General features: G+C 48.3%; 1 protein-coding gene across 3 annotated transcripts in view; it reads left to right on the forward strand.

Moving 5' to 3' along the window:
• osbpl5 (oxysterol binding protein-like 5) overlaps window positions 1-9,967 on the forward strand; it is a 49,048-nt gene extending 39,081 nt beyond the window's left edge. For 2 of the 3 annotated variants that reach the window (XM_030367249.1, XM_030367250.1), the window contains exons 13-23: window positions 526-624; window positions 833-929; window positions 1,442-1,540; window positions 1,698-1,795; window positions 2,746-2,835; window positions 3,784-3,920; window positions 5,066-5,245; window positions 5,699-5,831; window positions 6,022-6,121; window positions 6,557-6,665; window positions 7,674-7,809. In XM_030367249.1, the coding sequence (XP_030223109.1) occupies window positions 526-624; window positions 833-929; window positions 1,442-1,540; window positions 1,698-1,795; window positions 2,746-2,835; window positions 3,784-3,920; window positions 5,066-5,245; window positions 5,699-5,831; window positions 6,022-6,121; window positions 6,557-6,665; window positions 7,674-7,809 (1,278 nt within the window). Of the gene's footprint in view, window positions 1-525; window positions 625-832; window positions 930-1,441; window positions 1,541-1,697; window positions 1,796-2,745; window positions 2,836-3,783; window positions 3,921-5,065; window positions 5,246-5,698; window positions 5,832-6,021; window positions 6,122-6,556; window positions 6,666-7,673 lie in introns of all 3 variants that reach the window. The other variant, XM_030367248.1, reaches the window with a different exon arrangement.
• Window positions 9,968-12,970: the final 3,003 nt, after the last annotated feature.

A 12,970-nucleotide genomic window follows, 5' to 3' on the forward strand; every position in this document is an offset into this window, starting at 1 on the left:
AATCAAATTGGAGCGCTTTACAATGGCTCTGAGGAGGTTCTTAGAACAGGGACGTTGCTGCCGTCAGTCAAGGCGTGATCCGTTCGACTGCAGTGGAGCAGTCTGGAAAGATGCAGAGGTTGTGTTGACGGGATGGGGTGACCCAGCAGCATTCACATAAGAGCCAGAATATCAGGTTTCAAAACATGAGGACTGTTGAAAGGGAGAACGCAATTAGGTTGGTTAAGCCTTCAAGGATGTTTCCGCAATGACGTTGATTCCGCATTCAAGCTCAGAGATATTTTTGGGGTTATTTTTAACATACAGTACCAGTCCAATATTTCGTCACACTTAGTCATTCAAGGTTTTTCTTTACTTGAACATGATGAAATAAGGTACAATGAGATGGGGACATGTTGCAAATTTGCAATCTGAGCAAACTTTCAGCCCTTCTCTTGGTGCAAACATAGCCTCCAGAAACAGGCCCTACCTTTGGCGTCGTGTGAGAGTGCGGGTGGTCATGTTCTCCACGTGTGTGCTCCACAGGGTCTCAAGAAGCCCTACAACCCCATCCTCGGCGAGACGTTTCGCTGCTGCTGGCTCCACCCAGAGTCCGACAGCTGCACCTATTACGTTGCTGAACAGGTCAGTCCGTTTCCATGGTGATCATCAGACACCTCTGCGCAAGTCGACCTCCCAACGTTTTAAGTTAACAACCCGGTATTAATTTCAAAACTAAAAAGAAGTCCAACTTCTAAACAGGTAGACCAGTGGATAGAAAACGTCCCGGATGAAAGTCCTGATGAAAGATACCCAAGCCCTTTCTCTCTCCCTTGCAATGTCTCTGGAACAGGTCTCCCACCATCCCCCCATCTCTGCCTTCTACATCAGCAATAAGAAGGACGGCTTCTGCATCAGCGGCAGCATCTTGGCCAAGTCCAAGTTTTATGGTATGGAATGTCACTTTGAGGTGGATAATGGTGAAGAATACATATAAAGGAATACGGCCTTACCGTAACGTGTGTCAATTGAAGTAGATATGTCGATCTAAATGTGTCTTGATTATCTGTGAACATCAAATCGTTTTCTTAATTAGTCATTGTCTTAGTCTCCCTATTGTCAATTTTGTCAAATATTTAAGAAATAAATATTATATTTAAAAGGGCGGTAAAAATGTGGAGGAGTGTTGTTGTGACTGGGTAACCGGTCAGCTGGCTGCCACAGTTGTGCTAGCGGCTGGCTATGAACATCAAAGACTAGAGCCCGAGCATGCTAATGTCCTTCCACATTGCTTCATTTCCTAATACATCCATAATGCTGGACATATTGGCCCCATAATTCAATGGATTATGCGGTTAATATCTCCGGCTTTTAACACGTGGATGTATTATCCACCCATATGCTCAATGAGCAATGGAGAAGCACACTGAGATGTCTCTTCTTGCCTCGTTTCCACTTGCAGGTAACTCTCTGTCCGCCATCTTGGACGGTAAAGCCAGACTACATTTTCTCAGCAGGGATGAGGAGTATGTCATCACCATGCCTTATGCCCACTGCAAAGGTAATGTATACCAGTAGCTGTGGGCTACAGGCAAAGGGATATTGCATGTTGATATACCATGAAGACATTTCCTTGCCAATGATCCACTTTGATTTGCGATGGAATTCAATTACGGAGGCAATCTCAACATTTGGTGTTTTTTCCTTCTGTGCGGTAGGAATCCTGTATGGCACCATGACACTAGAACTGGGAGGGAAGATCACAATTGAGTGTGAGAAAACCAAATGTGCCGCAGAGTTGGAGTTCAAGCTGAAGGTACAACTGCTGATTTGAAAGTGGGGATGTATTCACTGGGATCATAGTGGGGACACATGAACTGGGATCATAGTGGGGACACCTGGACTGGGAGCATATTGGGGACACACACACTGGGATCATAGTGGGGACACATGAACTGGGATCATAGTGGGGACACCTGAACTGGGATCATAGTGGGGACACCTGGACTGGGATCATAGTGGGGACACACACACTGGGATCATAGTGGGGACACATGAACTGGGATCATAGTGGGGACACATGAACTGGGATCATAGTGGGGACACATGAACTGGGATCATAGTGGGGACACCTGAAATGGGATCATAGTGGGGACACATGAACTGGGATCATAGTGGGGACACACACACTGGGATCATAGTGGGGACACATGAACTGGGATCATAGTGGGGACACACTGGGATCATAGTGGGGACACATGAACTGGGATCATAGTGGGGACACCTGAACTGGGATCATAGTGGGGACACACACACTGGGATCATAGTGGGGACACATGAACTGGGATCATAGTGGGGACACATGAACTGGGATCATAGTGGGGACACATGAACTGGGATCATAGTGGGGACACACACACTGGGATCATAGTGGGGACACACACACTGGGATCATAGTGGGGACACACACACTGGGATCATAGTGGGGACACACACACTGGGATCATAGTGGGGAAACACACACTGGGATCATAGTGGGGACACCTGAACTTGGATGATAGTGGGGACACATGAACTGGGATCATAGTGGGGACACATGAACTGGGATCATAGTGGGGACACACAAACTTGGATCATAGTGGGGACACACACACTGGGATCATAGTGGGGACACACACACTGGGATCATAGTGGGAACGTTTGCATCAGCCATTCCAAACTAAACCAATTGACCATTGATGAGTTATTGTCATTATTTATCAACAGCCTTTCCTGGGCGGCGCCAGCTCGGTCAACCAGATCTGTGGGAAGATCCAGATCGCAGATGAGCTGGTCTCTACTGTGGAAGGCCACTGGGTAAGGGCAGCTCCCATTTTCTATATCTTTCACAGCCACCGTCATCTCTACCGGTCAGCCGCCTCTCCCTATAATTCATTCATCCTCATGAAAACACGGGTCATAATTACTGCTCACAAAACGGTAGTCAGTAGGGCCACCTAGTAATTACAGATATGCGCTCAAACATCAGCTATGTTAAAGTAGCCGATCATGAATACTCTGTGATTTTGCCTTAAAGAAAACCAGACCTTACTGTTTTAGTCAGTCCCTGCCCACTTTCCATGTTCTTAATGCCTTCAGTGTTCCGTCCCACTGGTGGTAAACACACCCTATAGGACCGGGCTACGGTTCCCTGGTAACCAAAAAGACCAGGGAACCGTAACAAGTAGGGCTGCTCGATTACGGGAAAAATCATAATCACGATTTTTTTGGTCAATCTTTAAATCACGATTATTCAGCGATTATTTTTTTGATTATTTTTTTTGGATTTTTGAGTTTGAAAACATGTGTTTATTCAGCATGTCTCTCCCAAAAAATACTTTGTAACTGAGAACTTTGAAATTTCGCCCTAAAAATTACACAAAATGGTCAAAAAGAAAATCTTCCAATCTAAAATAATATACAGATATGTATCCAGCTGTTCTGCCCTTTCTATAAAACAGTGAAAAAAATAAAAAAAAAGATCATTGACGCTAAAATCGAAATTCGCCCAGCCCTACTAACAAGTACATTAGCATAAATATTATAACCAGTAGACGTCACCTCTAGATATAAATACGTTTCATCGTCAGTTCTTGAAACTTTGTTATTTCAGATCGAGAATCTTTTCATCTTTAATATATGTTTTAGGATGTTGTTGTTACTTTAATAGTTCCAATGTTCTGAGGTTTGACCTAGTGGCGCCTGGGGTCCCCGTGTGTGAACCTTGACCTCGGCGAGGGGGTGTTGACGGTGTTGTGTTGTCAGGACGGCGAGGTGTATATCCAGGAGAAGCGCAGCGGAACGCAGGAGCTGCTCTGGAACCCGAGTCCGGAGGTCCGAAGCAGCAGGCTCAAGAGGAAGGTGGTCCATGCGGACCACCAGGGGGAGTTTGAGTCTGAGAGGTGAGGCCAACGATGACCCCAATGCCCCAAATCCACCGGCAGATACCGCTCAACTCGCCACGACTTAGCGTGCCACCACTTGGTTCGGTTCCAGGCACATCGTGTTTCCATCTGGAAAGCACCTCTTCAACGTGGGCGGGTCGTCACAGCAGCACGCGTGCGCGAAACTGCGTCACGTATGCGACCACGCGACACATAAACAGGCAGGGTTTCGGACAGGAGCGTCTCCACCTCTGTCTTGTTTCATGGCGCGTTCTTGCACGCTGACGCTACTATTTAAAGATGTCTGGTGTCAGGTTCGGACGTGGCGCTCATCATTATTCGCCCAGTGGCGTCACTCTCTGGCCAATCAGTGGCCAGCAGCCTGTTTGCGTCACACAAAAGTATCAGTTCAGCTCTCTTGGAACCTCGACAGAGGTGAGACTAAAAAGGTGCATTTTGGCGCTCGAAATGTAAAAAGACAAGTTCAGCTGGTACTGTCGGTGGAAAAAGGGTGGGAACGTCAGCCTTCGTTGTTCATTGTAGTTCCACGGTTAATTGTTAGTTACAAAAGTGTCACTTGAAGCACAAAATGCATAGAGATGCATTCACCACCTACACAGCTACATCGCTAGGTACCATATAATTTGTACAGAATGCTGCAGATTCCTTATCGCCGCGTGTGAGTCATTAGCCGTGTCGACATCGTTCCCTATCACGGATATAGTGCACTATATAGGGTGCTCGCCATTTGTAGTGGTGTTTGAATTCTCAGTGGTTAATTTCATGCACTATATAGTGGACCTAAAATACCAAAAAATTACCGAAAACGAATACATTTAATGATGGAGTCTCCGGCTTTCGTTTAGAAAATGTCAAAAATTTATTTGGGATTTAACATTGAAAATGTTACATTCAGAATTAATTAAAAAAAACATGATCAAGGAAATGTAACATTCAACATCAATACAACCTCCAGCCTGCGTCACACAGATACCCGGCGCATTTACTGACGCAAATAACGTTTAGAAATGTTCAGCGTAGTGTCCGAATTCTCGTTTGTGCGCTCCCTATAGTGCACTATATCATGAACACTATATAGGGAACAGTGAGTGAGTGAATAGGGAACGATTCCGAACACGTCTCTTGTGTGCGTCCCCCGCCAGGCTGTGGCAGCACGTGACCAGCGCCATCCAGGACCGGGACCAGAACCGGGCCACCCAGGAGAAGTTTGTCCTGGAGGAGGCGCAGCGGAAGGAGGCCCGGGAGCGGGGGGACAAGCCCTGGAGCTCCCCGCTGTTCCACACGGACCCCGTCAGCGGAGAGTGGTCCTACCGACACATAGAGTACGTCCCCTCCCACTCCCACGCACGCTTACCCACCCGGCCACCAGCGGGGCTGCTCCATTATGGAACAAATCGTCTGCACCGTTGTTTTGGTCTATATTGAAATCACGATTATTCAAACGATTATTTTGAGTTTGAAAACACAATGTATTTTATTCAGCGTGTCTGTGCCCAAAAAACGTTTTGTAACTGAGAACTTCGAAATTTCGCCGTAAAAAGATGCACAGAATGATCAAAAAGAAAAGGTTCAAATCAACAATAATGTGCAGATATGTATCCAGCTGTTCTGCAATATCTATAAAACATTTAATGAAAAAAGAAAAAAGATTTTATTAGTATTCTGATTGTTTGTCGGTAAAATCCAAATCGCGATCACAGTTGGATGAAGGGCCCGGCCCTTCCCCCGAGCGCCCAGGACCTCGGTTAACCCCGACTCTGCTGTGACCCCACTAGGACCCAGCCCTGGGACCCCGAGACCTGCCTGTCTCAGTTCGAGAAGGACGGCGTGATCCAGACCCACATGAAGACCAGCCAGCGCCGGCACAACGGCCTCCTGTTCAGCCACGGCTGGGACGGAGCGCAGCAGGTGGGCCTCCCGCCGCCGCCGCCGCCGCCGCCGCCCCCCACCTGAGACGGACCTCCGGGCGCCTTTACTGTACTTTAACTGACTCTGTGTGTGTGTGTGTGTGTGTGTGTGTGTGTGTGTGTGTGTGTGTGTGTGTGTGTGTGTGTGTGTGTGTGTGTGTGTGTGTGTGTGTGTGTGTGTGTGTGTGAAGGCGAAACACCGGAAAAGCAGCAGCCAGCCCTCCAGCTGCAGCCAGAACACTGAGAGTAGTGGCAGCACTCCAGAGCCAACACACTCCTCTGACAATGAAGGTAACAACCACACACCCACACACACCTCTGACAATGAAGGTAACGCGCACACACCCACACACACACACACACACACACTCCTCTGGCAATGAAGGTAACGCACACACTTCTCTGACAATGAAGGTAAAACACACACACACACACACACTCCTCTGCCAATGAAGGTAAAACCCACACACACACACACACACTCCTCTGACCAGGAAGGTCACACTCGCACACACATGTGTACACACACTCCCCTGACAATGAAGATAAGACGCACACCCATTCACTGAATGATGGTAGCACACACACACACACACAAGTGTACCCACAATCCTCCGACAACGAAGGTACTACACACATTAAACGACGGTGTGTGCGTGCACCAAGGCTGTGTGCACGGTGCTCAGTGGAGGCGCTGGGCTAACTCTGCCTTCTGCTCTGCGCTAGACGCTGCGTATCCGAGCCAATGCGCTCGGTGTAGCAAGGAGATGAAGGAGCTGGCCGTTGTGGGGAGCTCCATCGCCTCCATACAGAAGGGCCAGCAGGACATCCAGAGGTACGCGCACCCACACACACGCGCACACGCACGCGCACACGCACACACAAACAAACACACACACACACACACACACACATTGCACCCGGAACCCTTCTCTGGAGACCACTGAATAGAACAGAAGTCTTTATCGTCGCAGCACAGGATGCGATGAATTGGACGGCGGTCCTCTTGGTGCTTTATAAAAACAGTTATATATAGAATATAATACAATACGCTGTCCAGCTGTACACAGACCACCCCCCTCTACCCTCCCACATCCTCACACACACATTCACACACATTCTCCAGTGCATGCTTTAAGGGGACTTATTATGCTTTTTCGACTTTTATGACCTATAAACGTTGTTATAATGATTGATAGTCATGTTTAACCATACTAAAGTGTCAAATAAAGACATACATGCATTTCGACGTATTCCCTGCTGACAGTCTGGGGTGGCTGTGCAGAGCGCTAAACACTCGGGACAACGTTTGCGATTCACTTGTTCACATTTCCGGGAAATCATCTACGTAGAGGCACTCCTGCCGCGCCCCCATATGCCGGGTCAAATCTGTCCGCGCGCGTGCGCTCCAAGGAAGGTAGCCAATCACAACGGAGTTGGGTTGGCAGGAGGGGGGCGAGGGGGCGGAGAAGGACGAAACTGAGCGTTGACAGAGAAGGCTGAAAGCGCCCAGATGAGGAAGAGAGAGAAAATCGACATCGTTTTTTGTGTACGGTTAAACATGACTATCAATCATTATAACAACGTTTATAGGTCATAAAAGTCGAAAAGCATAATAGGTCCCCTTTAAAGTGTCAGTGAGGTTAGTCCGACACTTGGGGGGGGGGGGGGGGGGGGGGGGGGGGGGTAGTCTCTGGTCAGGGACGTGTGTGAGGGTGACAGGAAAGGGTCTATGTCCGTGTGGCGGGGGCGTGCCTGTACACTGGGCACCGCCCGAGGGCTGCTGTTAGTGAAGCCCAGGGCGGCGGGGGGCGACGTTGTGTTGATGGTCTTGTCTCCGTAGGAACCTGGCGTCGCTGGGCCGCCAGCTGGCCCGCCAGCAGGGGGTGGAGGAGGGCGTTTCGCTGACGGGGCGCCACTGCCTGGTGCTCTGCGTGCTGCTGCTGTCCCAGCTCCTGCTCAACTACGTCCTGACCTGAGCCCCCCCCCTAGACCCCCCCCCGCCCGGCCCCCTCCCCCGACAGAAGCAGAAGGACTGACTCTACGTGTGTATGTCACTGGGGGGGGAGGGTCGGGTCGGGTGGGGGTGGGGGGGAGGGGGAGCACTCATGGGCACCACAGCAATAATCCCAGACACAGACCCCGTCTCTCTGCCCCCCGGGACCAGGGGTGGCGCCCCCTAGTGTAGCCGGCTGGGACAGCACGGGCGCCGCGCGCACTTTGGTCGGAGGAATCGCCACGGAGACGCAGAAGGACGTTGCTTCGAGGAGACGGGCAAAACAGAACGTCCCACCATCCTTTGGACGGGTCTCTTCTAGAACACCCTGCAATACTGTCGGTCTGTGAGCGTCCGTGTGTCCGCGTGTCCGTGTTCATTCTTCGGAGGGCCCGTTCCCCGGGACTCCTCGTTCTCCTCGTTCCCATTCCAGTCCCCTGGGCCTTATTGCTGAAGCCAAAAAAAATAAAGAAGCGGACGTTCGACGCGAGGCATCGGGAGCGCCGCCCGAGAGGAGAGCAGCAACTTCCAAACGCGCGGCCCGGTCTGCTTTCTAACGGCGTGTGCTCAGAGACGCGCTGTCCTCTGTCTGTCCTCTGTCCGTCCTCCACGTCTTTCTAACGAGGATGATTTTACCAAAACAGTATTTGTAATCAGAGGACAAACGTGTTCTTGTTTACAGCAGCGGGCGGGAAAAAAGAGCTCCGGCTTCGCCAAAGCAAAAGTCCCCGCCGTGTTTTCCGGCTCCGCCCCCCGTCGCCGTGCCAGGCGATGTTCCTCTAGGGGGCGCTGTTCCCGTGTCAGAAGCACGAGGCCAACGGGGGGCTTTTACTTTGGGAAGCGCAGACGTTTTCCGCCGCTGGTTTACAGGAAGCCCCCGTCCTTCCCCCCGGAGCGTCTAGAACCGGACGTTCTGCGGGGAACGGGGCGGCGCGGCGAGCCGATCCGTGTGTCTTTGTAGTATCTGTGCCTGTAGCACCGTCAGAGGTAGGTTTATAGCATAGCACTGCTCTGTACCAGACCATGACACTAGTGGTATCAATCATTTCCATAGCAACGACGGGGGGGGGGAGGGGGGGGGACAATGAAGTAAAGTACGAATGGGAGATCTTTATAAAGAATGAGGCAGGGTTGGGGCGGGGGGGGGGGGGGGGGTTGTTGTCGCAGTAGGCCTATTGCGAAGATTCTGAGTGTCTTTTGAGCACACTATTTCAGCGTGCTGTTTTAAGGTGTACACACTTAATTAAGGGGTTGGTTTTTTTATGTAAATGTATCAATTTGTAAATATATTATTTGTCTGGAGCACATTTGGACACGCGCGTGTTCAAAAAAGAATTGAGAATGTATTTATTGGGTGACTAATCGTGATTCCTCGATCGGAACGCAGTCTGAAGGACAGGAAGGAGTGACAATCACTCTTGTAGGTGTGTGTGTGTGTGTGTGTGTGTGTGTGTGTGTGTGTGTGTGTGTGTGTGTGTGTGTGTGTGTGTGTGTGTGTGTGTGTGTGTGTGTGTGTGTGTGTGTGTGTGTGTGTGTGTGTGTCAGGGGGAGAGAGATTGTGTGAGGGACACAGAGTCTGAGAGAGATTGTGTGTGCGTTTATGAGAGAGACAGTCTGTGTGTGTGTGTGTGAGAGACATCAATTTCAAGAGATTGTGTTTGTGTGTTTGTTGAGAGACAAACTCTTGAGAGTGTTTGTGAGAGAGATTGTGTTTGTTAGACAGACTCTGTGTGTGTGTGTGCGTGCACATCAGAGGATGTGAGTAGGACAGTGAGCCCTAGTGGGCCATACTACAGCAGGCTTGGTGAAGGAAGGCCTGGTTCTGACCTAAGCTTGGTCGCAGCATATGAGGGAAGGGCGTGTCTCGACACATGGTTCATAGCCAATAGGGACGCAGCTCTGAAGGGAGAGGCAGAGCACAGAGCACAGATGAGGAAGTCGACTTTGAATGCTTTTAAATCACATATGTTTTAATGTTTCACATATCCATGTTTTCTACTCTTTACTGCCATGATGTGGTTATTCTACACAGTTTTATGTCACATGATACAACAGATCATGATATTGCCTCGTGTTTTCATTCATACCTGTTACATACTGTAGCACTACAGTAATAAAAAATATATTTTAACCCAAAACCATGTTGAAATTCTGTCTCTGGTTATCTTGATCTGATCCTGTGCCGGTTAAAGTGTGTGTTATTCGGGTTAATGGATTGTTCTCTGAGAGTTGTTACATAATTCCACCTTTCAAATGAAATATCATGGCTGGCACAGGGAATAAATCACGGGTTACAAGACCCTACTTCTAGAAAATAGAGTACTCATCTCGCCACCAGAGGGAGATGTTGCGTTAGAACTCAAAGATACAAGTTGTTCTGGCGGGTTTTACCTCATCCCTTGTCAATATGTATTCAGTAGTTCATTAGTGTTCCTTTCTTATATTAAACAGGCAACTGTTGTTGCTTGTTTAATTAAAAAAAAAAAATTAATAACAATTTTAATTAAAGTCCATCCACAAAATACAATTGTAACTTTTATTGTAGGGCCTCCGTTTGTTGCGTTCATATTAACATGAAAACGATTAATTAAGCATATTATGTTTAAAATCTGGGGGCACAATCTCGTTAATTAGAGCTGTGTAATGCTGTAATATTACTCAACGTATCAAAGCATACTGAGAACAGTGTTATGATTCTAAGGCCTCTACTCTACAATATTGTGGAGATCTCTGCTGGACCACACACACAACTGCCAGTCTCGTTAGAATCCGTGGACAAAACACGGCTTAAAAAGAAACCACACACGAGCCGTAGGAGGCAAGAGCTGGACGTTTCTGCTCAGGCGAAAATCCCCCGCTAGACTCCACTCGGATCAGGAGCTCAGCCGCGCGCGGAGATGTTCAGCGAGGAGCCTTGGTGTGATTCAGGGGAACAGCTGAGGCTCTGCCAGCGCGCTAGTCTTCCGCAGAGTACGGACAAATCGCGCTTGGTGGTCCTTTTCCCGCTGACATGTACTATCCTGAAAGTGTTAGTCACCCTTTAAACACAGTGCGTTATGGTTAGACTACACCCGGCCTTAGGGCATTTTGAAATCTATCTCCATCCGTCAGAATTTGAGCTCTATTCTAGCAGACATTAGAAACGATGGGTTGCACCACAAATACAGCAGAAAGCGTAGGCGTGTGTGGGAGCGGAGCGATGACGGGCGTTCTGGGGTCTTGTTGTGATTGCATTGGTCGCATTCTCACATTGCTTTGTTTGCCCGAGTAGCGCCACAAACTACAGTTCCGCTATTAACATTGACATGACATTTCAGTTCCCCTTTGGTAGAGAATTGTTTAGCTTCAGACTTCCTCCCTGTGGCAAAAAAAACTAAATGTGTGTTTTCTTGGTGGCAGATTTCTAAATGGGTGAAATTAGATATTTAAGGGGCAGCCATGATAAGATCTGTTTGATTCCTCTAAATGCTTGGGAAAGGTGCTACAATGGTTCCTTTCTTATTTCCTTGAGCATAGGGAAGACTTGACCATCCTTGAGGAAAGGATAGGAGATAATGCCGTTAATGGAAACAAATGTTCAGCATGAAATGACAATTATTTTCATACAAACCAACTTAATGAGCTCCATTTCGATCAATATGAGTGGACAGCGTGTGGAGTTTGAGCGACTTTTCTATGTGACAGCCATTTAGTTTCACTTTCGTGACTGGGAGACCTTGAATTCCAACCTTGGTCATGAATTTATATTTTTACCGGGTTGTCTACGTTTATGCATTCTGTATAAATCAACCCGGGAAGAACCAACAGGGAAAAGGGTCTCAGATGCGCTTTTAGTAGTCCATCTTTGGAAAAATGCCTTTTCAACAAAGCAGACCCTCAAAGGCCCATAACTTCAAAGCCTAGTTTAAAAGAAGTCAGAATCTCAGAGCACAACGGTTGTTCTTAAGGTCCAAGCCCTTAAGAATCCTCCTTTTCATCTTTCTTCCACCTTAGCGTGTTTACCATCAAGGTCAAGTAAAGAAGGTTAGGAAAGGATGTAGAAAGTACAATTCTGGACTATTCAACCGCTTCAACGTTTACAACCTAAACACCCCAGTTTAGTTACCGACTCAGATCATTAGTGCCACTAAAATACAGCTCTGGTCAAATATATGCAGCGCTTTACCTCGATACGAATAGATGTTATGTAGGTAGTAATTTAGTTGGGATTAGTGGAGCTTCAACAGCTTTAGTCTGAACCGTTCCAATACAGATATATTTAGCTTGGGTGGCATATCTTCCTCCAGCGCCAAGTTAAATCCGGCCAGAAGTGTATTCTACTGAGAACCAGGCACAGCCAGACAGGCCTTTCCCCAAACCCTCCCAACCATGTCTAAACGAGCGAGACAAGTGAGGCGAAGACAGGCCGCGTGCCTGGACGTGTCTGGGAGGGGGGGCCCCGAGGCCGGCCCTGCCATGATGTCATCCTGTGTCTTCCTATCTCATCTGAGTTCTTGTCTCTGTACTTTGTTAGCTTGATCCTAATCCTTACAACAAGTGTCCGCGGCAGCAGGTGATCTCCACTTTGGTTCATTCAACTCACTGAACCAGTTAATTAAAAATTAACGCTTGAGATCAAGGATCAATTAAATTATATTTGAGCTCTCAAATGACCGGTTCTCAAACTTGTCGTACGTGTCCTGAAAAGGCAGCTCATTGTGAGGGCCATTACTGTTGATGTTGCATAAGTACATCATTAGCTCTCTTCAAAGAGTTGCCTCATACAATGAGGGCACCGCCTGATTCAAACAGTCCCAAACTGGCAGTAGGAAGCTCATCGTGTGAGAACAGGTCGCTTTGTAGGGCTGCTTCTTACTCAACCATTGGCGTTTGATGTTGCCACGCAGAGTTAATGAGAAAGGGTTGATAATGACTCACAGGATCCATAATGATTCATCTTTCTATCGCTGTTTCCACGACAACCGCACGGCAATAAGGCTGCCCACCCATGGCCCAGTGGGAGTCGTCTATAAACCCGTGACTCCATCCAGCTGTAAACGCTTTATGAGCCTGACTCTGACCCCCCCACCGTGACCTTGGACGCACTCTGTCACTGTACATTGTTGACTAAATAGGCAGGAAACAGAACGCCTTCGGGCTCAAAC

Source organism: Gadus morhua, chromosome 9 (genome assembly GCF_902167405.1).
Source record: "Gadus morhua chromosome 9, gadMor3.0, whole genome shotgun sequence".
Taxonomy (NCBI): domain Eukaryota; kingdom Metazoa; phylum Chordata; class Actinopteri; order Gadiformes; family Gadidae; genus Gadus; species Gadus morhua.